Genomic DNA, 26,401 nt, shown 5'->3' with positions numbered 1-26,401 from the left:
TTGTTTCTGCAACTAGCACAATCCTCCTGTGAACAATGTAAGGGTTTTCTTTTGGACATGTCTGAGTAACAACCTTGCCCCTGCTTTTCGATACAAAATGGCCCAGCAGGTCAGGAAGGCTCTCCTGCCTCTCCAGAGATAGGAAAAGCTGCTGCCCATTTGGAGATAATAAAATCTGCAGAACCTTTCCATTGTGGTTACTGCATGTACAGCACTTCCAGTGTGCCAAGAGTCAGACTTCCCTTCACACCTTCAGTTACATAGATTGGGTGGACATGTTTCTTTGTCTCACTTGATAGACAACACTGTCCAAATAATGGACCAGAAATTGTGCATGTGGGTGTATGTACACAGTTTTGGGGGGTTTCCAAGTCCCCCAAAGTCCCTACAGGAAGTCACTCTGCTCATTTTTTGACATAACCATAATCTCTTTCTGGCTTCAACTCTCCTGCCTCGTTCCAGTTCCTTATCCTCCTCTTCAAGACTCTGCTCGAATCCTCTACCATACCTCCGCCCTCATTTCCTCCAACAAAATTTCCTATGCCCCAGGCTCTTCCCTGTCTTTCCTTTGGTCTCCTTCACCCCTCTTGACTTCATGGCTCCTTCCGTGCTCCCCCTTGAGTTTGCAACAGCCTCCCAGTTAAAGTCCACCAACTTCTGAGGACCCATCTTTTTCATGAAGCTATAAAGAGCACACACCAGACTATTTATTTCTCATTGGGCTGTTGTGTACCGAACTCTGCATTTTTGTGTGTTTAGCTGTTTAGGCCAGGGACTTGTTATCTGGATGGTACAGGTCATCTGTCGTGCTGTGTGAACCAGTGGAATCGTTGTTTATACAGTGCCATTGACCCAGAGAAAATAACACTAATCTCGGAAGGGATGGGAGGGGTGTTTACACCTTGTGAATCAGATTCCAGATGCATAGAGCCAAATCCAATCCATGAGTAAACATAGCTGCCATTGACTTCGGTGAGAGCTGTGCCAGACTATGCAAGGGTTGAGTTTGATGTTATTTTAATCTCTGTGATTCCTGGCCTGTTCCCAGACGTGCTCTTACACGTCTCATTCCCTCTTCTCTCTGCCCACAGACCATGCTAAAGCTGATTCAGAAGAAGCTGGTGGATAAAACAGTAAGTGTTTCTTCTTAAAATCTGTAAGCAAAATATACTCCAGTTATATCCACTCTGACCCTGAGGTGGAGAGGTCAGCCCAGGGGTGCTAGGAATCCAGTCACATTGCACCAGCAATTTTCCAGGTGTCCCCAGAGGCTTGTGGGGACTTGGCTCCTCTGAACAAACTGGATAATGGTAATGTTTGTGTTGGTGGGTCTGAACTGAATAAAAACTGGTCTCTTCCAAGGTGACAGCAGTTCCCCATCCTTCCGATTAGTTTGCATTGGGCTCCTGTATTACAGGCACTCTGTCTTCAGTTGCCTGTGTCACATACTCCATTCCACTGTGTTTTACTGTTTCCTTCTCTCTGGCTTGACAGTGTGATCAGGTGATGGAGTTCTCCTGGAGCGCCCTGTGGAATATCACAGATGAAACCCCCGATAACTGTGAGATGTTTCTCAACTACAGTGGCATGAAGCTCTTCCTGGAGTGCCTGAAAGTAAGTGCTGCCCAGTATCCTCTACACCAGAGGTTCCCAAACTCTTCTTATTGCGTACCCTCTTCCAGATCTACCAGCTACCCGTGGACCCCTACCCTTCTAATTGCTGATACTTTGTGTGCTCTTCTTAACACTACCTATCTTTAGCCATCTGTCCATATTTCACTGTTACATATAGATATACTTATAGTGTGACATGTACAACTGAAAAAAACCCTGACTAAGTTCTGAGTTGCTGGGCAACTCAATCCACACTATATGGTGATTGGAGTGGAGGGTTCTGTAAATCGGCATCTCTGTGTTTCTGTATTCTCATTTGTACATCTTGAAGTAAATTAACTACCCTATTTTATATAACAAATTCCCACAGTTTTAAAGCTTCGTCTGAGTAGCCTATTATGAAAATGCAATAAATAAAATAATAAATAAAAAACACCATTACACAATTTCTTATGAGTAGCCCCCAGAAATATGGTACACATACCACAGTTTGGGAACCCCTACTCTCCACTGTCACACTGTCACGTTTGGGACTGAGTCCTGGCTCATCTGATCCCTGCTGAAGGCTTCATCTGTTGCATAAACAGAAAGAAAAAAAGACTTATACACATTCTGCCCATTCCCCTTCCACATACAGACATCCTATGAGCACAAGGAAACGGCACACTTCTACCTCATTTACTCTCTCTCCCACTCCCTGTCCTGTGCCTGGAGATGCATTTCCCTCTAGTGGCCATGTCAAGCAGTGGAGGACTGTCCCTTGCTTTGCAGTGGTTTGGTTCTCTCCCACCTGTCATGTGTTTTAAATGCTAGAAACCTCACCACACCAAGAAGAGAGCTCCATTCCTGACTGCTGGGAAATAGTCTGCCTTCCTGGATTTGCTGCATCATCAGTCACAGTGGTCATACTTTTGTTTTGCACATGTTCTTTGTTTCCTCAGGAGTTCCCAGAGAAGCAGGAGCTGCACCGTAACATGTTGGGGCTTCTGGGAAATGTGGCGGAGGTGAAAGAGCTCCGCCCACAGCTCATGACCTCCCAGTTCATCAGTGTGTTCAGGTTGGTGCATCACTGATCAAGAAGCAGTATGGTCTAATGGTTAGAGCCGTGGACTGTGAGCCAGGAGACCTGGCTGCTCTTCCTGACTGCCACTGAGTCACTGTGTAATGTAGGGCAGACACTTAACATTTGTGCATCAGTTTCCCCCCTTGTTAAACAAAACGAAAAAAGGATAGTGGAACTTGCCCAGTTTGTAAAGTGCTTTGGAATCTTTAGAGGATGGCTGCAATCTAAATACAAAGTCTGATCAATAAAACCAGTTTGGGAAGCTGGTGTTTGTCAAGCTGTTTTGCATAGGTTGCTGTGTCCAGTCCAGTTAGGAGATTATGACTTACCTGATGAGCTCTGGTTAGAGTTCACAGGGGCTGCACTGTTTGCATACTAAGTTTTTTTTGTCCCTGATGTGCTGCATAAGGCTATCCTGGCACCTCTGAAATCTTATCCTCTATCTTGGCAGCAACCTGTTGGAGAGCAAAGCAGATGGGATTGAGGTATCTTACAATGCATGTGGGGTTCTCTCCCACATCATGTTTGATGGTCCAGAGGCTTGGGGTATCTGTGAGCCACGCCGAGAGGAAGTAGTAGACAGGATGTGGGCAGCCATCCAGAGCTGGGACATTAACTCCAGAAGAAATATCAATTACAGGTGAGGGATGTTGGATCTTGGCCCATTTATTCCAGGAGTGGGGAATGTCCCAAGAAGTAACCTCAAGCATGCTGAAGTCTGCAAGAAAGATGGAGATTTAATCAAGTGTAGAACTTCTCCCTGGAGTGAGGAAGAAATTTCCCACATGGACATACTATTTTAGTAGGGGTTTTCAACTTCCTTTGAAGCATGTGGTACTGGCCACAGTTGGAGATTAGAGGGACCATTGGTCTAATCTGGACAGGCAGTTGCTACACTTCTAAGCAGAATATGAAGAAAATTAAAATAGTCTGGATCTCTAGTTTCTCTTGAGGGAACACAGTAGGACTAGAACTTGTCTTGCATGTTTCTGGTGGAATTGGATTGTGCAGGAAACATGGAATCTTACTGTTTTAGTCTGCTTAAAAACATTTCTCTAAGGAATACTTCTCTTGCTGTTGGTTAAATTCCGATTCCTAATGAAAGGTACAGCTAGGGTGAATGTCCCTGTCTCCACAAAACGGGTCGCTGCAGCCTTCAGTCTGCCTTTGGGGATGTTTAGACAAGTCTCCCCAAATTCCCCTCAGGTGTTACAGTGACTTGTGGAATAACCCTAAGGCTCCTGCTGTGAGAGCTGCGTCAGGAACTCTGGAATGCCACAGTTCACTAGTACAACAACAGATGGAATGAATTGCTGGTGAGGATGCTGTACAAGTGTGATTTCAACACATGATTTGCAGTGTAGATGCACTTCACTGTTGCAAGAACAAATGGCGCAGCCACTGTTTATGAATGATTAGTGTCCCCTCAGCTGTATCTTGGCCTAGGGTAGATAGACGCCCTTTAAGTGTAACCCATCTACAGAGTGATCAGCACTGCTGAATTTCAGCTTTCTTAAGGAAATGTGACTGGAACAGGATATAAATTAATTCCCCATTTAATCCTTCAGAGCTGGTTCTCAGTGCTGCATGGTAGTATTAAACAGCAGGGATTGAGCCTGTCAGTACCACAAACTATGACTGACTCTTTGATACTGGAAGCTGATATGCCAATGAGCTTTACTGCTGGGTAAAGTATTAGCTCTGACTGTGAAGCTTCCAGTACTAAAGCAGGAAAAGATGCTGAAACAGCAGCTTTTGGGTTTCTCATTTTTTTTTCTTTAATATTCATTGCAGGTCATTTGAACCGATCCTTCGACTCCTTCCACAAGGGATCTCTCCTGTCAGCCAGCATTGGGCTACTTGGGCTCTCTATAACCTCGTCTCTGTTTACCGTAAGTCCCTCCATAGAGAACATTATAAATGCAGTGAAAAGGCTGGGGCTGTGAATTGTCATACACTGTGCCTGTTAGACAGCAGGGGTGGCGAAAAGTCAACGGAAACTATTTTCAGAGGCCCGTAGGTTAATGCAGAGTACGTGGCTAACTCCAAGGCAGATCCTTGAAGTTACCAAGAATGTTCAAGGGGTGTAGCCAGAACTAAGAAGACAACATGGACTAAGTGCATGAGAACAGCCTTCTGGAGCTTCCATCACTCTAGCAAGCTTGAGCGCTGAATTGGTTTCTATCTCCGATACTTCTGCAGATTGGATGCGCCTAAGAGGCTGAGCCACTAGAAAGAGAAATTTGTACCCTATGGCTTACCAGCCAGCAACCTTCTCACTGCTTCTCTGTCTCCTCTTGATTTGAGCTCATTGCCTAGGGAGAAGAGTCAGGCTGCAGAATATAGAGATTTGACCCAGTAGGAGTGAAGATTCCCAGGGTTCTATTTCCCCCTTCTTTACAGCTGACAAGTACTGCCCCCTGCTGATCAAAGAAGGTGGAATGCCCCTTCTGAAGGAGGTGATTAAGATGGCTTCAGCACGGCAGGAGACCAAGGAAATGGCCCGGTAGGAAACCAATAAGTTATTAAACATGCAACCTTGGTTTAGGATTTTTTATATATAAGCATGAGAGTAAAGCTATCAAATATAGGCCATTGAATATGTGATTAGGGATGGAGAGAACACAGTAGTAGTGTGCATAAGTAGATAGAAAAGATGGGAAGGATATAGGTGATTTGAGAGTTGTTCATAGATGGGGAATAGACAAGGATGAATGGGTAGATGAGTTCAGTGGATAGGACAGTCAGGTATCAATGGACTCCTAGAAGGTATTAAATGAATAGTAGAGCCATACCTCTCAACTAGATCTGATTATGAGGATAGCGTCCCATTTATTTCCATCCCTCAAACCTGGTGTTACCTTACTGTTTATACATTTTTACATATTGTTTGTACATCATTGACACTAGAAGAGCTGAGTCACGTGACAAAATTGATGGAGAATGTCTTACATAGTAAAATGAATCTACCATTTTCCCAAGCTTCTTCCTCTGACGTTTGATATCAGAACCTTCCTTTTAGGTCATTCTTTCAGATTTTAAAAGCCAGTTGTATACATCTAATCCATGGCAAGTTGAGAGCTATGACTTGATAGATATAGGGAAAATGGAAAAGATAGGTAGATATTTGCTGGGAATATGTGTATTGTGTATGTATGACAGACACTTCCAGTAGCTGAAAGAATGATAAATGGTGGAGGAGATTAATGAAGTTTATGGAAGATAGAGTAGGAGATTGAATAATAGGGTAGATGAATTGTGTATGGGTCAGAGGCATGAATGATAGGGACAATAGAAGAATGGTGAATGGAAAGTATATGAATAACATGGTAAGTAGATGGCAAGGAATAGCTAAATTGCAGTCATATGGGTACAAGGATAGATGACAGAAAAGTAGGTGAATGATGGATGTTTGGATGAGCAGATTATTAGATCTGCTGATGACAGAAAGGTGTTTGTTTGGATGGGAGATGAGGGTGTGATGGTCAGTGAATAATGGGTGGGTTGATAAATGGACAGGTGTGGATCTGGATGTATACCAGGGGTTCCCAAACTGGGGTTCACAAACCCCGGGGTTTGCAGAACATTGCAGGGGGTTCGCCAGAAAAATTTCACTCCTGGTGGCCAGAGGACCCCGGGCATTGGAGGCAGCAGGCGGGACCTGGATGCAGGGCTGGCAGCCCGAGCCCCAAGGAGAGTGGGGCCGGGCAGCTGGGGCTGGTAGCCCGAGCCCTGCCCCTGTGAGCGGCGGAGCCGGCAGCCTGAACCCCGGTGCTCCGCCCGGGGCTGGCAGCCTGAGCCCCAGGGAGTGTGGGGCCGGGCAGTTGGGGCTGGCAGCCCAAGTCCCGGCAGTCAGCAGGACCTGCAGCCCGAGCTCAGTGGAACTCAGTTGACCAGGGCGGTCAATGGGGTCCAGCAGCAGGAGCCCCCAGAGTGCGGAGTGTGGAGGAAATTTAAACTTAAATCCCTGGAAATATTCATTTTTAGCAGGGGGTTCCCGAGATTTCACAATTTAGTGAAAGGGGTTCGCGGGCAGTTAAAGTTTGGGAATCACTGATGTACACTAATGTTGGAAGGGATTGGTTGTAAGTGTGTAACTAGAGCTGTTTTTGTTGAGATATACTTGTAACACAGGTACTGGGTTGATGCATGTCTCAGGTTAGGCTCCCCGATACATACACTACATTTAAATATAGGTGACAGTGCCTTATGCTTATGGCCCACTTCATTATTTTCCTAGTCTTTGAACTAAACCTTTTCTCCTTGTCCTTATTTTGTCTATAGGAAAGTTATAGAGCACTGCAGTAACTTTAAAGAGGAGAACATGGACACTTCCAGATAGAGGCAATGATCTAACAACGCCTCTTGCCAGCACTGTATCCAGCTTCTCTCTAATTCACTGTATATAGAGAGGACTCTTTCCCACCAGCTTGGCTGTTGGAAGGAACCTGTGTGTGTGTGTATATGTGTATGAGTGTGTGTGTGTGTGAGAGAGAGACCCTCAGTAGATGAAGGTGCACAGGGGTGGGGTGGGGGGGACCTTTTGCACAACAAATGCTTTCTTTAAATTAGTAGGTTTTTCGTTATGAAGTATGGATTGACGTTTTGTGTATATGATTTCTGTATAAAAAACAAAAAAAATGTATCTTTTGACCTTTTTTAGACCACATGAGACGCCTCAAATGAATGTGAGCGTGACGATCTAGCTGTGTGATTCCTACTGTGACCTTTTTTTTATTTCACACCTTTAGACAATTCCCCTTCACTATATTGCATGAGGTCCTGTCATGTCCACAAGAACAGCCAGTCCGGCATCATGGCCACATCTCTACAGTGGGGTTGTGGGCACTGATCAGTGATCTATTCGCCTGGAGGGGGAAAAATAATGCTGAGAGGTGGAGACCAAAGGGATGCGAAGTAGAATAGCAAGGGGAGAAAGAGCCTTCAAGCCATTTCAGTCAGGTTTTGTATGGGGGTGCTGCTAGTGGAACCTTGAGGGATTGTATCAAGTGCATTTGGAAATTCCTTGCCGTAAGGCATTCCCATTAACCCTTTACAGCCAGGAGCTGTGACTTTGCCCAGTAACGCTACAGCGGTACCTTTCAATCACCTGGCACCACAGGGTGAAGGAAAGGCTAGAAAAAACAGCGGTCCTGCCCTTAAGAATGGAGGGTGTTTTCCTGCAAGGCATGCGGTGCAATGAAGAATCAGGTTCATTCACAGAGGGGTCTAATCTCTCCAGCTCTCCATGCAAGTCCTTTTACCACCTCTTCTTTTTAAATTGTGTTTTCTGTGTTTTATGGTAAAGGCTGCAAACACCAGAGGGTGAATTTCCCCTCACTCATGGCCAACTATCTCTGGGACCCAGGCCAGTCACTACTGCATGATTTGGTGACTTTGGAATTTGTGAGGGATTGGGAGTTTTCTCTCTTTTCTTAAGTCTGGGCCAACATTTGCCATGTTAAATGGGGATTCAGCCTCCCTGTGTGTCAAACACATTGCAGCACAATGCCTGATTTACAATGGTGCAAGCACAGCATCTTCATCTGTACGACTTGCCAAGGTTTGCCTTAAATCTAGGTCCCCCAGCAGCACATTGTGCAACCTGCAGAACCCAAACTTGGGACCCCTCTCCTTGTCCTGGTTCTTTCACAGTTAAGATAATCTTCTCCCCTTAGAAATGGCTATGTACCAAGGAGCAGCCAGGAGAGATTTGGCCTACTTGAGCTGGGACATTTCAGGCCACTGAGACAGCACAATAAGCCTGTCTGTCTTTCCTCTGCTTTCTCCTCCTATCCATTGCACTCTGATTTGATTCGCTGCTATGGCTGAGGTTCTCCTAATGTTCAGGGTAAATGCTGCAGTCATTGTGGATGGTATGGACAATTCTTAGGGCCATTAAGTGACATTTTAAATGACAGAACCCAGTTGCCCTGGAGAGGTTTAGTTTTTCTGCCCAGATGGTGTTAATTTTTTTTTTCCTTTTTAACCCTATGTCATTTGTTTCGATGGTGGGCTTGCTTTGTTTGTTTGTTTGTTTTCCTTTTAAATACTTTTCAAACCTATAGATATATATACTTTTGTCACTTTTGATTGTTTTCATATGTTTTGGAAAACTTGACAAATTGTACTTTTGAGGTTCTTTGCTTCAAATGTATTTCCCTTTTCCCACCTCCCCAAGGACTTGCATCTGAATAAGCTTTGGGACAGGGAGCTGATTTCAAAGTGTTTGTACATGCTCTTGCTTGTCAATCTTTCAGTTAGATGCAGAACTAGATGGAGCTACAAACATTGCTCACCTGTCTCCCTGCACATGGAGCACGTGGGAGAGCATTTGTTTATGTAACTATCCATTCCATGCTGAGAGGCTAATGTAGATAGCCTAAAAGCACTTACAGTTCTGCCCATCTTTTGGAGTACCACAGATGTAAGAGCAACAAGGAGCTTGATAGGGTCCCCTCTGAGCACTAACAACTGCTATGTTGGTGGAGTTGATATGCTCGGTAGTTCCCAACCACGGTTAATGCAGGATTTGGCCTTGCAGCATAGCCAGAACCAAATGATGCTTTAACCATAGTCTAGCCTTGGATTTTAGCAGGATAGCACTGTGTTTTAGGAACACAGTTAAAATATGGCTTGTTTCCATCTATTATGAGACTGAATTGTGTCAGGGTCTGCTGTGTTATAACCAGGGTTTTAATGTGACAAGTGGGTGTGGAAGCCTGGAGGACAAAGGTGTGACCACCAGCTCCGGGACACGTCTACAGGAAGCTGCTGTTTTTGCACAGTTTGATTATGTCCCATGCTTCCTGAGAAGCCAGTCACTGTATGGAAGTAATTGACCTCCAGAGGGATCAGTAACTCAATGGGAAAGTTAAGGAGGCTCCAGCTGAACACGCTCCTAGTTCATAGCTTCCCACAGTGTGGCTTGTCCTTCCTGTTATGACTTGTCTGCTCCACCTACTTCTGAGTGCAGGGAGAGATGGAACACCTGCTTCAGCTTTGCCATCTACCACTTTCTTCCCACATGTGACTGAGATCTTGTACAGCAATCTGCATTGGCTTGGCACTTGTTCCACCAGGCCCAAGGAGATATGGTTTGTGGAGAATGGTGTTAACGGGCCCAGCTTGGACAGGGAACAGTCTCATCTACTCTCTGCTCACTGACGCTCTTTAATGTACAACTTATCCTCTGATCACCCATCTGTACACACTTCTTTCCCCAACACCCTAGCTAGAATTGTTTTATCCTTGCTGCTATTGCCAGTGTTGCTGACACAGTCACTGGATACAAGCTCTTAGGATAGCTTTAAAAATAACTTAAGAAGATTGGAAGGCAGGATGAGGGCAGGGGCAGAGGCTGGTGTGGGGGAAGGCAGGATGGGGGCGGGAGATGAGTTAAATTTGTCTGATGCCTCCACGTCTAACCTTTGATGAGAGGTCACTCCATCTTTGAGAAGTAAATGCCAAAACAAAAGCTGAGCCTTAACTCAGGAAAAGCCCTTCAGAGACAGACCCTAGCACAATTGCTAAGATCCTCTTGGGTGTGGAGATGGCCCTGAGACTGAACTGTAAGCAAAATCTTTTCAAAGTCAGTCTGTGTTTGTGAGGACTAATAGATTCACAGAGGTTAATCTGACAGGAGAGTTCTTGTCTATACAGTTTGTAAATGTCTGAGGAGTAGGGGAGGCAATATCCATAAGCTAGTCAAGATCTATACAAGACAGGTACTTGCACAAGAGAGAGAAGGGTTTTGTCTGAGCACAGGCCTGGGATCCAGGAACTCCTGTGTTCTAGTACTGTCTCTGTAGCCTTAGGCTAGTCATTGAGCTCTGTGTGCCTCAGTTTCCCCATCTGTAAAACAGTAGGTATATTTACTTGCCTGCTCCCTAGGGATACTGTGAGGCTTAATCCATGACAGTAAAGCACTTTTGGAGGTGAATAGGTGCTAAGTAATTATTATACATGAGCCCATCCTGGGACAGACCTGCCATCTCCAGCTATCTCCCATCAGAGCACACAACACGGTGCTATTCTGATTTTGTGACTGTCTCTGGGAACACCTGGCCCCTTCACAAAAGAGGGAGTTTGAATTCTCAGGACTGCCCCGAGTTTGCTGGCTAGCCTATGCAGATAAATCCTACTGGGCCTTCCTGCTCTACCAGGATAAAGTTTCCTCAGTGCAACCCTGAGGACATACACACCCCTTTGTTTAGGTGGAAATTTCAGTTAACCAGAGTGGCACTGTTCAGAGCCAAGTCAGAAAACTAAGACAGGGACTGTCAGTGCCAATTGAAATAAAGCTGGAGAGTGATTTCTGAGGCACTCAGAACTAAACGATGTGGCAGAGAGATTCCTCTCACAGTATCCTCCCAAGGCTGAGGCTTACCCCCTTCCTCTACACAACCCCAATTTTCACTGAATGTTAAACAGTAGGGCAAACATGAGTGCTTAAATCAGTGATTCTCAGCAAAGACAGCACTGACAAGAGACCCTCCACCTGGAGTTTAGGTAACCAGCACCCTGGCTAGAGGTCTCCCTTGTCAGAGACAATGGCATAGTCTTGAGCCTCCAAAGTGCTGAGTGCCCTCCATTCCCATTGCAATCAACAGGAAAGACATTTTACAGTAGGTGTTCAGCCCTTAGCAAGTCTTGTAGGAGCAATAGCCTCTACGTATTGGCCCATCAAGATGTGTAGCCTTAACTAGCAACACCGAATAGCACAAGAATAGTTAATTTGTACAGGACTAAGAAGACAGGTGCACCACTGATCATCTGAGACCATGAACACTTAACACTACCAATAGTTCATCTTCCCCATTCACATTATCACTCTAACTATTCCAGACCCTCTACTGGCCTAACTACTTCCATCCTGGGAACGGAGCACTCTGGTTCCTGTGCTGAAGCACACCCAGCCTTGAAGATTAGGGTATGTACATCCTAGCACTTGGTGGTGGTGCAGTGAACATACAGACAAAAGAGGGTTGTTTTTTAACTCCTGTTGCCTGGATTAGGCATCTTGTTGGGTCACTTGTTTGGGTCTCTTTCTAGGGAAGTGAGTGTAAGGAGGGTTGCTAACCACACTTTTCTATATGAACCCCTTCCAATCCAGTTAGTGGAGCCTCACTTAAGGCAGTTTCAGAACTGGTTGTGCTGCACTTTCCCCTCAGGAAGATAATTTCTGTGGGGGGTGAGGCAGCAGCCACCAGGCTGTGGACACTGGATTAAGATTCCATTTCAAAGAAAATATGTGGCCTCTGGAATGATGCAAAGACTTAAAAGTAGTAGGAACCACTTGTCTCCAAGACAACCAAAGTGTATAAAACAAGAGGCATAATGATTTTATCAGTGACGGATGGAAAGCAAGATTGGGGGCTGGCTAGGAAGGCAGCACTTTTAAGTAAAGATGGAAAAATTCCTGCTGCACTCAAACACCTCTCTTACAGATTGAATTCTGACTCCAAATACCTGTCACTGAGAGAGACTGTCATTTTTCCTTGTAAAAAAAAGAAAAATAAATGTTTTAAGTAAGGCTAACAATTAACCAAATATGTATTTCCTTGTTTAAAAAAGTTTCTGTTGTATTAAGCAACTTTTGCTTTCACTGTGTCCATTGATCAGCCTGATGTTGAGAGGTCTGGTTTGAACACTTGTACATGGTGAAACCAAGCTAATTAATTAATTAAATTAAAATGCATATCTGTTGCTTCCTTACAATTCTGATTGAATTAACTTTTCCGTTGTTTCCATAGGGATACCTGTTCTGTATTAAACCTAGTGCTTAACAATCTCTTGCTTCTTTGTCTGTGAATATGGTTTATTTGGATAAGTTACTGTTCCATTTGTTGTCATGTGTCTAATTAAACATGGAAGGAACTCTCTGTGTGTTGATCCAGTTCAGTTACTTTTTGCTTTCATGACTTCAAAGGGATATGATGATTTTTTGTCACTGGGAGCGGGTGGGGGAAGAAGACTATTGTTATGAAGTGAGGTGGATGGAAAAATCAGGACTATATTCAGTTATACAGATTTCTTGGCAGAGTGTCACCAGGCATATCTGCAGTGGATATTCCCAGTATTCATGGGCATAACCATATTGAGTGGGGAAGCTGACTGTGGGAAGGACTCTCTTACACTGCTTTAGTGCCACTGTGACTTTCTCCTTAACGGTCCCAATCCTGCAAGCTCCTGAGTACACTTGTCTCCCATTGAATTCAGTGGGAGTGCCAGGTTCTCAGCAGGGCCTGGATAGGCAGGGTGAGAAGGGGGAATAGTATGAATCTGAACTGTCCCTAGGGAGCTGGAAATGTAGTAATGCAGTGATTCAGTATGTACTGAGAGAGGCGCTCTACCAGCTGTGATGTGGTTTGTGTAAAATTCCAAGTTGAGTAGATGCCATCAGAATCTAGATTTTATACTGTAAGAGCCCTGCCGCACTCATGTCCAATTCAATATAGGATAGTTTGTAGAATTAAGCCCAAATTTTATCTATCTGGTGATTTTTTGGTTTTTAAACTTTAAGGTAGAGGAAAGCCTCAAGCTCTGTACCAATTTCAAAGCTGCAGGGCAAGGTAAATAGCGCACTACATGTTTCAATGTATAGTTTAAGTCACAAAGGTGAAAGATTTCAGAGTAACAGCCGTGTTAGTCTGTATTCGCAAAAAGAAAAGGAGTACTTGTGGCACCTTAGAGACTAACCAATTTATTTGAGCATGAGCTTTCGTGAGCTACAGCTCACTTCATCGGATGCATGAAACATGTTTCCACGGCATGCATCCGATGAAGTGAGCTGTAGCTCATGAAAGCTCATGCTCAAATAAATTGGTTAGTCTCTAAGGTGCCACAAGTGCTCCTTTTCTTTTTTTAAAGGTGAAAGAGAAGTTCCCTTCATCAGACTAGGGGGCACTCCCTGCAGTCACACAGAAGATGAATGTGTCTGCTAAAGGGATCAGCAGTGAAATAGTTAATGTTGTTGCTATTTAAAATTGCTATCCTTAAGCTTCAGATCAATACCCCATTGAGATTAACTGAAGGCAGTTCCCACCTCTCTTGTCTATCTGGAAGAACAGCCTGACTACTGCCCTGGGTCCCTGTGGGAAGCTTTGCTGCACAACCAAAAGAGTTAGAAACATATTTTTATGATGGTTCCTCCATAATTTTAATTAATATAATCATCAAAGCGCTAGTACAGGCTCAGTCTTACCCCTGGAAGGCTTTCTCCAATACAAAAAGATTACTGGATTTGCTTTCAGGTTGTTAAAACATGATGGGGAATGAACTAGAGATTCTAAATATCATTTTCAACATTTCAGCTTTGCTGTCTCAAATAAATTATTTATAGTCAACCCTGAGCACCTTTAACAGTTTGCACTTTACTGTCATGGGACCAGCGGAGAAAGAACTGACTCACTATATCCCCACAGATGGCCTGAAATAATCAAGAATGCTGATGTACAACCAAGGAAGGAAAATAAACAGTCTGGTTTATACTCAAACAATAACAGGAAGGAATCAGCTGCTTGCCATGTGGAGGAGGATAAAATGTGCAGGGAGAAGAATGGTACTTTCAAGCCTCTACTGTTTTCTAGCTATGATGGATGGAAAAAATTACAGTGTAAAATCATTGTCAGCAAGGCTCGGTATACACTAGAAGTGAAAAGGTGTTGGGACAGATCATTGCTTGTAAAACCCGTACAATGCTTTGGGTCCTCACACATGAGCTGTAGCAGGGATTTTACAAGCTCTGTATTGATTTGACTGCCTGGGTTGAGCTAATTCATGTCTGGCTGACCCAGTGCAGTCTGTGTTTAATTTATCACTAGAGTGAATGGAGAGCAACAGGTATAACAGCTGCATATATTCCAACTGGTTTTGCCTAAGAGACCATCTCACAAAACAGAGCTACACTTTTCACTCCAAATGCTTTGCTACAGGGTCTTGAGAATCCTGTTCCCCTGCTTCAAGCATCCCTGTGGGTAGTTTTAGTGGAACTCCCTAGTTATGGGTATATGATGGCCAGTCCTTGCTGCAGGTCGCTATAATGCACATTTGACCTTCATGAGCACCATTGCCATGAGAGAGCAGAATCTTGTGATAGCTTCCTACATTTTTTTGCTTCCTATAATGCCTGCTTAAATAAAAAGCATTAATTGTGCTGGGATCTGGCCTGAGCTCCATTTGCAGAGCCTTGGTTGAGATCATAGAAGATCAGGGTTGGAAGAGACCTCAGGAAGTCATCTAGTCCAACCCCCTGCTCAAAGCAGGACCAACACCAGCTAAATCATCCCGGCCAGGGCTTTGTCAAGCTGGGCCTTAAAAACCTCTATGGATGGAGATTCCACCACATCCCTAGGTAACCCACTCCAGTGCTTCACCAGCCTCCTAGTGAAATAGTGTTTCCTAATATCCAACCTAGACCTCCCACATTGCAACTTGAGACCATTGCTCCTTGTTCTGTCATCTGCCACCACTGAGAACAGCCTAGCTCCGTCCGCTTTGGAACCCCCCTTCAGGTAGTTGAAGGCTGCTATTAAATCCCCCATCACTCGCCTCTTCTGCAGTCACAGCGGAAACAAGCCCAGTTCCCTCAGCCTGTCCTGGTAAGTCATGTGCCCCAGCCCTCTGATCATTTTCATTGCCCTCCACTGGACTCTCTCCAATTTGTCCACATCCTTTCTGTAGTGGGGGGGCTCAAAACTGGAGGCAGTGCTCCAGATGCAGCCTCACCAGTGCAGAATAGATGGGGAACAATCACCTCCCTTGATCTGCTGGCCAGGCTCAGCCCTTTCTTACACAGCGCGAGTGAAGGAGCCCCTCCATCGCAGGTGCCCCAGCAGGCATCAATGCAGGTAGCCAACGAGTTTAACCCCGGCCGTGCTCTGCCCCCGCGGCTCCACAACTGTTAATGCGGTTTAAGAACTACGCCCCACCCCCCGCCGCGGCATCCAGCTCAAGCCCCACCCCCTCTGCCATGGCAACCACCCGGCCAACCCTCGCTCCTCGCCCTGCGAACCGGCGCGGCCCTTCCGGGTTTGGAGCCGGGGCGCTGCCGCCGCCCCCCCGTCCTGTGCTGGGGCGATGGGGCAGGGGGCTGTACGGGGCGGCGGCTACCTGGTAAGGGTGGCGCACACGGGGATCAGCTGGGGCGTCGCTCTGGCCCTCTTCCTGCACCGCACAGGTGAGAGCCGGCATTCCTCGGGCCGCCCCGGGATTCCCCTCGCCAGGGGAGGGCCGCTCCCTAAGCACCGGACATGAGCCCCTCGGACCCCGGGGCCACAGGCGGAAGGGCCTGGCTGCTCCCGCCATGAACTTGCTTTTTTGGCCCCCTCTCCAACTCACCCAGATTTGCCAGCTCAGGATTATTCGCGCTGTTGGCTGCTTTTCTTACAGGCCCATCGCCTGGAGTCATGCGATTGGGAGACAGCTTTCATTTTTAAAAAGTGTTTGGCCCTCATTGGCTAGAACAGGGGTGGGCAAACTTTTTGGCCTGAGGGCCACATCGGGGTTGCAAAATGGTACGGAGGGCCGGTTAGGGAAGGCTGTGCCTGCCCAAAGAGCCTGGCCCCGCCCCCTATCCACCCCCTCCCACTTTTCGCCCCCTCAAAACCCCCCACCCATCCAACCCCCCTGCTCCTTGTCCCCTGAGCACCCCCTCCTGAGACCCCCCCCGCCCCTAACCACCTGCCAGGACCCCACCCCTTATCTAAGCCCCCCTGCTCCTTGTCCCCTGACCACCCCGACCCCATCCACACCCCTGCCCCTTGACAGCCCCCCCCGGGACTCCTGACCCACCCCCCGCTGCACACTTCTTGTCCCCTGACCACCCCTTCCTGGGACCCCCATCCCTAACTGCCCCCCCAGGACCCCACCCCCATCCAACCCCCCACTCCCTGCCCCCCCCATTGGGACCCCACCCCCATACAATCCCCCATCCAACTCCCCTGCTCCCTGTCTCCTGACCATCCCCATCCCCGAACCTCCGCCCCATCCGACCGCCCCCGTCCCTTGACTGCCCCTTGGGACCTCCCCTTCCCCCTCCCCCTTTTCCTTACCATGCCGCTCAGAGCGGCAGGACAGGCTTGTTGGAAAGCCTGGGACATGGGTGGGCACAAGCCGTGCTGCCCGCATGGCGGCGTAACTGCAGGGGAGGGGTCAGGAGCTCAAAGGAGCTGGGCCGGATGTGGTCTGCAGGCCATAGTTTACCCACCTCTGGGCTAGAAGAATAATATGAAAATATGAACTCTGAAGACTCAAAAACCAGAAAGCCGCCCTTGTTCATTACCTTCAAATAAGAGATTTTTAAAAATATGTTTTGATGGAGCCAGACTTGTGATTTTTGGACACTTGAAGTTGGCAATAGTGCACCATCGTATCTGGCAGGAAAAAAAATTACCTCCAAGCTGGGGAAGTGAGAGCAGAGGAAACTGCTATATCCCTACCCAATACAACTAGATCCCTGTCCTACTCAGATAAATGGGAAACCTCACTCTTATTGTTTGTAGGGCGGGAAGGAGGGTTGGTATTTGACATTTGAGAAGACCTGGTGCCTACTCAAAAGAGTTTACAATCTAATCTAGTCACACACTATAATGGAAAACCTATAAACCATGGGGGGTTATAATAAAAAGTACCTTCCGTGGTATTTGATTAATATAATGCTTAACATAATCAATATTGATCTCTTCATATATAAATATTGTTTTTACTGGATTCTTTGACCCTGAATCTTACTCTGGCACCTAGATGCTGCAGTGATAGGCAGTTTTTAAATGCAGCTATCATAATAAATTCTAGAATAGTTTTATACAGCACACTGCAGAACAGCAGGAGAAGGTGAAGAGAGACTGAAGTACAGGTAGTGTTTGGGGAAGGTCTTGCAAATCAATGGGAAGCTGTTTGCTGATCTTTTAAGTATGTTGTAAGGGCTCTCTGTAAATAGTTCCCCTTACAGAGGGGACAGCCGTGATGGGTCCCAACTTCCTGAGCAGTTGAGGCATACTTTCCACAGTTAATATGGAATTCAGCCCCACTTTGAATCCTATAGCTAATAAGATCAAGGAGAATAACTTGTTGCCCCAAACATTTCACATGGACTTACTCCTTCTCTTTACTCTTTCAGATCTGCGAAAGCAGGAAGAGCATGGAGAGTTGCTGCAGCCACTGATATTTGTCTTACTAGTTCTATGCTCTGTCTTGCTGTACTTTGTAGTGTCTCTCATGGATCCAGGCTTTGTTGAGTCTGATGAGGAAGAGAAGGTAAATCATTCTGTTAACCTGAATCATAGTTGACTGAATGAAGGAAAGTGGGAACCAACTTTCCTGGTTATAAAACCTGTAGATTTGGGTTTTCTTTGCAACATACTGGATAAGAATATGCAATATAAACTGTCTTGACATTTAGGATAGAGGACTCTTAAAATGTGTACAAAAGCAGAAGAGGTCACGGAGTTTAGGTTCTATAAAGTGAGCCTCAGGAATCACAATTTTGCTAGGTGCATTTATCATACCATGCCCCCTTCTCAATTTCCCCTAGCACTCACGTGCTCTCCCACTTTGTTTTACTGAGAAGAACAGATAGCTGCCTTATATTCCCTCACTACTGCCAATTGCTGTGCATATGAAAACCAGGAAAGAGGTGCACTCTGGAAGGAAAATATTCCTTACAACTGTATTTACTGAACAAGGTAATTGTTCTGTTACTGTATCCCTCTTGAAAGATCTATTTGTACAAAAATCAGATGAGTGCTTTAATTAGATGGAAATATTTCCAGGTATTTTATATGTATCCTTCTTTAACATGCTTGGACACCTTATCTTGCCTTGTACAAGCAATTTAATATCCATTATCACTTTAATCTTCCAAAACGTAAGTGAATTTTGATCTGTATATATAACAACTAGCACTGCTTATACTGCAAATGCATTTCCCTTGTATTTTGAGGCAGATAGAGCAGTCTTCCTACTACTTATATCCTATGCAGCTCCATGCCAAAGTTTCATTCTGTCTCCACACCCTATCTGGTTGTCAATGGCTAAAATAGCCCCACTCTCTGAACAGTTATGTGTGTGTATCAATTGTATTAAATAGGATTTCATGGGATTCCCTGCATTGCTGAGGTTGTCATACAGTGTGTTGGGTCTGTCTCCTTTGTCTCTTAACAGCTTCTGTACTTCTCAGGGAATTGTTCTCTATGTTTAATGTTCTTAAACCGTGAGAGAGTTGTGACTATAATACTGTATAAAAAAGAGACAGCTGACTAATGGCTGCTGAGACACTTTACATCCCTCTCTCCAGAGTCTGGAGTACAAATCAACCATGCTGCTCACCCTTAGGATGTCTACACTATGAGCTACAAGTGTGATTCCCAGCTCACGTACATGTACTTGAGCTAGCTCTTATCGAGTTACTGCAAGTATAAATAGTAGCAGTGCCAAATACCAGTTTCAGGCGGGTTTGTACTCTGCCCCGCTAAACTGTGCCTTTGCTGTTGCTGCTTGTGTTATATGGCTGTGCTACTATTTATAGCAGGGGTCAGCCACCTTTCAGAAGTGCTGTGCCGAATCTTCATTTATTTACTCTAATTTAAGGTTTCACATGCCAGTAATACCTTCTAAAATTGTTAAAATGTATCTTTCTATAAGTCTATAATATATAACTAAACTATTGTTGTATGTAAAATAAATAAGGTTTTTAAAATGTTTAAGAAGCTTCATTTAAAATTAAATTAAAATGCAGATCTTATCAGTTTAGTGTGATCCTTGCCCTTGCTTTTCCTTGCTGAGTTTTCCAATGTCTGGCACGTATTTGGATACTTTAAGCTGCACACAGGCTTCTGAGTGATCAGTTGTTAACTGGCTCCGAGAGGGACAGAGGACAGATTTCATGTGTGAAAATACCTGTTCACAGTATGTGGATCCAAATGCTGAAAGCATTGCAAACGTGATTTTCTTCAAACAGTTAAACATGGGCACGGATGTCCAGCAGGTCAGAATAGATGCCCCATGATTTCTCTCGGTAGCTTCAAGTGCACTCCGCAAATCTCTAAACTTTGATGCCTACAATTCTGAGCTTTTTAACTGAATGAGCTGCATTTCAAAATCTTCAACACCCGTCCACTGAAATACAGACAAATCCAAGTCGTGTTCGTTGAACTTTTCAGGTTTAATTATAAAAGGAAGCATTAGACCAAATCGCTGGAAATCTTGAAATATGTCAGAAAATTCTGATTCCTGTTCTTGCATGTACATTCTAATCTCAATGTCAAACGCAGTGTGCTGTTCCACGTGGCATGATAGTGATGTAAGCAGCAAATCAGGACTTAAAAATATCCCAGTACGGTGGCGCTGGAACAACTTTTAAGGTGGGGATGCTGAGCTGTGCCCCCTCTTGTCCCTGTCTGCACCCCTCACAGCCCCAGCCTGGGTCCAGTTGCAGAGCCCCCCCCGGACCAGTGGCCAGGTCCCAGGGTTGGCAGCGGGCTGAGCGAGACTGACGGCCGGAACCCCAGGCCAGCAGCATAGCCCCCGGGACCGGTGGCCAAGACCCAGGCAGTGTGAGTGCCACTGAAAATCAGCTTGTGTGCCGTCTTCGGCACGCCTGCCATAGGTTGCCTACCCCTGATTTATACTCGTGCTAGCTTGACGAGAGCTAGTGTATGGATGTATGTACAAACTGGGAATCACTCCTAGCTTGGCATATCGAAATAGTCTTAGGTCCCCTCTTTTTTCTTATCACCTTTTTGTAGGTAGGGATGAATGAAGAGCAAAGAGTAATGATGCCTCAATTTCCAAGCAATGTTTGGCTGCGGCGCTGTGGATACTGCATGCTGAAGGTATGTGTGTACAGCAGTTGGTCAAGGAACTGGGGTAACTGCTTGGTGAGCTGGTGCTCATCTGGCTACTTATCTTTTGTTATTGCCCAGCACATTATTATGCTTAGCCATCACTCAGCTGTTGAACTGGCTGGAGGCATCACTCATTTCTTGTAAACTTACAGTATTATCTTGGTTGAAAAGCCAAGGCAGGAGCAGAAAGAATTAGAAACTTGGGTTCAGGTACAATCCTGAGATGAAAGGTTTCAGAGTAACAGCCGTGTTAGTCTGTATTCGCAAAAAGAAAAGGAGTACTTGTGGCACCTTAGAGACTAACCAATTTATTTGAGCATGAGCTTTCGTGAGCTACAGCTCACTTCATCAGATGCATACCGTGGAAACTGCAGCAGACTTTATATACACACAGAGAATATGAAACAATACCTCCTCCCACCCCACTGTCCTGCTGGTAATAGCTTATCTAAAGTGATCATCAAGTTGGGCCATTTCCAGCACAAATCCAGGTTTTCTCACCCTCCACCCCCCCACACAAATTCACTCTCCTCCTGGTGATAGCCCATCCAAAGTGACAACTCTCTACTTTTCAGAGTAACAGCTGTGTTAGTCTGTGTAACTAAACATTTTTAAATGGGAAACTGTTAATTTTCAAGATTAATACAAATATTCTTGGCAGTTCACAAAAAGTACTGTTCTCTTCTTACTCTACATTGGGGAAAACCCTGCTTCCTGCCTCCTTGTTGCCATGTCAACTGAGGCCTCACTGCATCTTCAAAGACTTTATTTGAAAGCATCTTAGTAAAGTCAAAAGGTAGAGTTCATCTGGGTGGATTGTGTAGCAAGAGCAGATTTCTGGCAGGTATGAGCTTGTTTAGATGCTTAGGACTAAAGAAAAGCTAGTTTTAACTGTAAAAAGCATAGTTTGCTCTTTTTTTTCCTTCATCCAATTAGTTCTTGAATATGCATCCCTGAAGCCCAGAAATGCCTGTTTTCAGTCGCAGTCTCTGTCAGTTTTATACAATCCAGGGTTGTTCCAGCTTCTGTAAATACCTGATGACTGACCAGCAGAAAGAGCTATCAGCCAGCTTGTTGTTGAAATAGATAAGAGACTGGCAGACCGTATGTGTATCTCAATAAGGGGGCATGTCACCTGTTGCCATCATCCCTTCCCCAACTATGCCTCCCCATTAGTCCTTGGACCAGCCCTCCTCCCAATATCAGGAGAGGAGTGGATACTTCTCTCCTACCCTCTCATCCACATGCCCCTAAAGACAAAAAAAACCAAAAACCTTTTCTTATACACACTCAAAACATTCCCTTGAATGGCAGGTGCCCTAGTTTTTCACTGTCAGACTTTGGTCACCTTTTTCTTAAATATCCACAGTTCACTGTATTGAGCTCTTGTTTCAGCTAATACCTTTCCTTATATGTTTGCAACTTTATTCTGTAGCTAGTTAAGGGAAGTTTTATAGCAAAGTACTGGCCATGGGCAAGTCATTTAACCTCCTTTTTCCCATCTGTAAAAGGGGGATGATTTTCTTTGTAAGGCATTATACAAGTATTAAAATAATTGTTTTTGAAGGGAGAGTAGAGGGAACTGTCTCACTTTGCAGGAGGATTGACCTGGATGACTTCCCAGCTATTTTATAGAAAATAGGGCATTGGATATGGGTAGACTATTCTTAGTATCTGCTTATTCCACAGCAACCAATGCGAGCCAAGCACTGCCAGCTGTGTCGGCACTGCGTACGTCGTTATGACCATCACTGTCCCTGGATTGAGAACTGCGTAGGAGAGAGGAATCATCCACTCTTTATAGTCTACCTGGCTGTACAGCTTGTGGTTCTCTTGTGGGCCTTTCATGTTGCGTGGTAAGAACTTTAAGTGGCAGCCTCTGGCAGAGACAGTTTGTCTTTGAGAGTTTTGATAAGAGCTGGACCTTCCAAAATCCTGCAGAATGTAGAGCAAGATAGCAATGGCTGGAGTTAAGCTGGTATGTTCTCTCCTTGCCTGTACACGGTAACCAGCTTTCCTCACAGCACCAATCTGATTATTGCCACTGAGGATTAACATATCCACTTAAGCAAGAGGGTGTGGTGTTCCTTAAAACAGTGGCTCTCAACCTTTCCAGACTCCTGTACCCCTTTCAGGAGTCTGATTTGCCTTGCGTACCTTCAAGTTTCACCTCACTTAGACTACTTGCTTACAAAAATCAGACATAAAATTACAAGTGTCACAGCACACTATTACTGAAAAATTACTTACTTTCTCATTTTTACTATACACTTATAAAATCAACTGGAATATAAATATTGTACTTACAATTCAGTGTACAATGCATAATGTAGTATAAAGTCATTGTCTGTGTGAAATTTTAGTTTGTACTGACTTCACTAGTGCTTTTTATGTAGCCTGTTGTAAAACTAGGCAAATATCTAGATGAGTTGATGTACCCCCAGAAGACCTCTGTGTACCCCCAGGAGGACACATACCCATGGTTGAGAACAACTGCCTTAACACTGAAAAAGCCTGAGTCCATTCAGGCAGTGGGAGCAGATGGACAAGGCAATTTTAGAACAGGGGATCATTTAAAAAAGCTGGAAATGTGATTTGACTTAAATTGTCAAACAGTTACCTGAGCTACAGCACTTAAAACCAGAGATATAGGACATACACTCCCTGATAAATGAGGGGCAGGTAGTCTTACTTGCAATATAACCTTGGTTTTTCCAGAGGTAACAGTAACATCAAAACTTCTGGAAAAAGAGGGGAGCAGGCTTTGGCATCTGGCAGTAGATATATTCCATTTAAAGTCAGCTGCCATTCTTTCCACTTTGTACGAACATTGTGGGACTTTCAACAGTGATGTACTGTTTATTCAGTTGACAGAACTGAGGTGATTAGTTATGCAGTTTGATATTTTGGGTTGTAACAGTCCATATGGCTTAGCTTTAAGCTTAAACTAAATGAATATAAAATAATTTTGCATTGTTGGTGACTGTTTAACTTTCCCTCAATTATCGTGCAACCTATATTTTTAAATGGCAGGCAAGTGAAACTCCCCATAAACCATCTTCTGTTAGTGTCTCCTGGCTTTGTTCTCATGCAGCTCTTCTCATGCAGTGCCAGTGGACACTCTAATTGTCAGGAGAACTTAATTTGTACAGAGGTATAGATGTCCAAGATCTTTTTCCGATGTCTGTTCCAGTGTATTTAGAACTTAGCTTTGTTTTGAGTCTTGGTGCTGCAGCTGCTGTCAAAGTTTATACAATGCTTTGAAGCTGTAAAACACCGCAGAAATATTATCAGCATGCAAATCAGGAGTGCAGTATTTGTGAGTCAAGCTGATTTGTATAATCTAACCCAGTGTGACTTAGCCATGTTTCTCTTTTAATTAAAAGGTCAGGCCTTTACGTCGAACAATCTTGGGAGTGGCTGCAGCACAACATCTTCCTTCTCCTGTCCTTCGTTGTGATAGCCATATTCACCATTGTAGTGATGCTGCTGCTGGTTTCACACTTGTACTTGGTCTCATGTAACACAACCACCTGGGAGTTCATGTCACACCATCGCATCTCCTACCTCCGACACTGTGAGTCAGACAACCCCTTTGACCAAGGTGTCATTCTCAACCTCTGGAGATTCTTCTGTGCCTGCCGCCTCGTTACATGGGAGAAAATATACTTTCAGGAGGATAGGGACCCTGTTTAATTATAGAATGTAGGATTTAATGATGTAATCCAAGTTTGATTACAAGAGGGAAAAGTACAACTACAGTATGAACTGAAATGCAGGTCCTCTTGCTGAATTAGTCATTCAGGTTTTAACGGATAGAGGCTGCTTGTCATGGTGCATCTGTGCTAAGGGCTTTAAGAAAGAAATTTAGAGGACTCTCAGGAACCACCTCTGTGTGATTTGTTAGAGAAAGCACTTGTGTTGTAACCCATTTCCTACTGCTTCAATGGAGGGGGAATTTAGTCTATAATGAACCATGCAACTTGTACAACTATCCCATCTGCAGGAGCAAGTCTGCTTACAAGAAGATTAAGTGGCAGTGTGGCTCTATGGTTGTTCTTCATATCCAAGTAAAATAACTTCTATTAAAAGGGGACTTCTTGGTTCTGGGCAGCAAGGAAGGGATGATTTCTGGTCTGAGTGAATGTGTATGCTAGTCTTTACATCTTTTTGCTAATCATATTCATCAAAACTCTTGAGGCAAATGCAGGGACTTCCTGAATAGCTGTTTTCACTTATTTTCTCAGTCTCCCCTCCTCAGTTGGTGCCACATCCACTCTAGGGAATAGCAGCAGAAAGAAAAAGTTCATTATTGATAAATCAGGCCAGAATCAGTTTAGGCAATGTGGCCTTTCTTCAGGATAATTCTTACTGTCAGGACCGATGTGCCTTAGTGGGAAAATAGTGGAAAGTTTTGAATGAATATTTGGACAATGAAAAGCAAACCTCAGTTTGACTGCATGCAGAAGGTTCATGCCTTCCACTAAGATTTGAGCTTTACAACTGCTAATATGCCTGAGAAAAAGCTGTTATGCACCAAATCCAAGTTTTGAACTGTTAAACGTATGCTTTGTGATGGGGTGGCTATTTAGATACAAGTCAACAAAATGATACCATTGACTTAAACATAACGAAATGCACATTTAAAACCTACCATAGACTGTTATTCGATACAGAAATTCATGAGTTTTCAGTGAATATAGATTTCTCAGATTTAAACCATTCTTGAACAGAAAAAAGTAACATTTGTCAACTGCATTATTTGTGCATCTCACTTACTCAGCTCTAACTCTCACCTATAGCTTGTGTTTGGGAAAAGTCTCCCTCAAAATATTGTTCTAATTACATATTCTTAAATTAAAATAGTAAATGGGTGAGTGGCAGTGAAGGAGGTATTTCTGTATGCCCTGAGATGGTTTTTAACTGGTAACAGTGGGCTGGAGCCAGAATCCTTATTTCCTTGCCCAGCTGGTAATAGTACTGCTAAATCCATGTCTTGATGTTTTCCTCACTACCGTATTTCGTACTGTTTAGGTTTTCAACTTATTTTACTTTTTAACTCAAAAGGAGAAAGTCTCCTCTTTATTTTTAAAGTGTTAAAGTAGGTGCAGGTATTGTATTAAAGATACTGGGAAGATTTCCATTTTTATCTAAGATGACACTAACGAGTAAACTTAATTTCTTCAGTTTAAGCAGAATGGACAGTGAAATGAACCTGTTTAATTACAAGTTACAAGTTCTTATATGGCATTGCAAAGATTGTGTGTCAGTCCCCAGCCTCAAAAAAAGGAGAGCCCTCCGTACTGAAACTTAGTCCTGAAAATATTTCTAATCATCAGGTTTTGTAAAAACTGTTACGCTTATTTGGTGCCTTAGTATCTTTCATTACTCAGGGGTTAGCACTTGACACAAGAGCCAAATGGATGGCTATCACATTGGCAGATTGCACTCAGGTTTCAAGGTAGGTAAGCTCTCTTAGAATACTGTTATACTCTGAAAAAGCCACTGAAAGACAGCAGGAGGCTCTATGTTTGTGTCTGACACCAGAAAAACATTGCAGGTTCCTTGGGGCCGGGGCTGTGTCTTGCACAGGGCAGAACACACTATCAGCACTGTGGTATGTGAATGTCAAGATGGGGTCTTTCTGGATTGTACATCTAATTGCAGAATCCTTTCTTAATGGTGAATTTTATTCTGTTGATGAAGTATGTCAGATTAGAGTTGACTTCACGCTTAGCTGTGTTGGCTCTATCACATGGAAAAAATAAGTCAGTATAACTGAATACACAAGTTAGATTTTTTTGATGGGATGGTGAATTTTAAAAAAATGTCTAGACTGCCATTGAAAGATATTTGCAGTTTACATTTTTAAATGCTC

General features: G+C 44.3%; 2 protein-coding genes and 1 long non-coding RNA gene across 5 annotated transcripts in view; 2 read left to right on the top strand and 1 right to left on the bottom strand.

Annotated features, from left to right (window-relative positions):
- ZER1 (zyg-11 related cell cycle regulator) overlaps nt 1-7,236 on the top strand; it is a 22,259-nt gene extending 15,023 nt beyond the window's left edge. For both annotated transcript variants that reach the window (XM_084649687.1, XM_084649688.1), the window contains 7 exons: nt 1,092-1,133; nt 1,495-1,614; nt 2,556-2,671; nt 3,129-3,317; nt 4,472-4,569; nt 5,081-5,183; nt 6,962-7,236. In XM_084649687.1, coding sequence (XP_084505813.1) covers nt 1,092-1,133; nt 1,495-1,614; nt 2,556-2,671; nt 3,129-3,317; nt 4,472-4,569; nt 5,081-5,183; nt 6,962-7,019 — 726 coding nt within the window. In that variant the 3' untranslated portion in view covers nt 7,020-7,236. The remainder of the gene's footprint in view (nt 1-1,091; nt 1,134-1,494; nt 1,615-2,555; nt 2,672-3,128; nt 3,318-4,471; nt 4,570-5,080; nt 5,184-6,961) is intronic.
- LOC311531875 lies at nt 1,625-16,166 on the bottom strand. The gene is made up of 4 exons (XR_014714301.1): nt 16,019-16,166; nt 3,316-3,395; nt 3,007-3,132; nt 1,625-2,186 (listed from the first exon to the last, which is right to left on the bottom strand). It is a non-coding gene; the product is annotated as an uncharacterized lncRNA (long non-coding RNA).
- Nucleotides 14,207-26,401, top strand: ZDHHC12 (zDHHC palmitoyltransferase 12). Of its 2 annotated transcripts, none has more exons than XM_084649690.1 (5): nt 14,207-14,240; nt 17,799-17,935; nt 20,425-20,511; nt 22,213-22,379; nt 23,910-26,401. In XM_084649690.1, the coding sequence occupies exons 1-5, from the start codon at nt 14,222-14,224 to the stop codon at nt 24,217-24,219; spliced, it is 720 nt and encodes a 239-aa protein (XP_084505816.1). In that variant the 5' UTR covers nt 14,207-14,221; the 3' UTR covers nt 24,220-26,401. The 2 variants fall into 2 exon arrangements, with proteins under 2 accessions (XP_084505816.1, XP_084505815.1); XM_084649689.1 differs by lacking the exon at nt 14,207-14,240 and adding an exon at nt 15,654-15,857 and having other exon boundaries at nt 23,910-26,400.

The sequence above is a fragment of the Lepidochelys olivacea genome (genome assembly GCF_965140295.1).
Source record: "Lepidochelys olivacea isolate rLepOli2 genome assembly, chromosome: 16".
NCBI classification, from domain to species: Eukaryota; Metazoa; Chordata; order Testudines; family Cheloniidae; genus Lepidochelys; species Lepidochelys olivacea.
This window is presented reverse-complemented; position numbering and strand designations above follow the sequence as displayed.

Bases quoted from the DNA above. Each gene is read 5' to 3' on its own strand.
- ZDHHC12 (XM_084649689.1), top strand. From the start codon at position 15,758: ATGGGGCAGGGGGCTGTACGGGGCGGCGGCTACCTGGTAAGGGTGGCG. The intron at 15,858-17,798 runs GTGAGAGCCGGC...TTACTCTTTCAG, and splicing joins CCTCTTCCTGCACCGCACAG to ATCTGCGAAAGCAGGAAGAG. The intron at 20,512-22,212 runs GTATGTGTGTAC...CTTATTCCACAG, and splicing joins GTGGATACTGCATGCTGAAG to CAACCAATGCGAGCCAAGCA.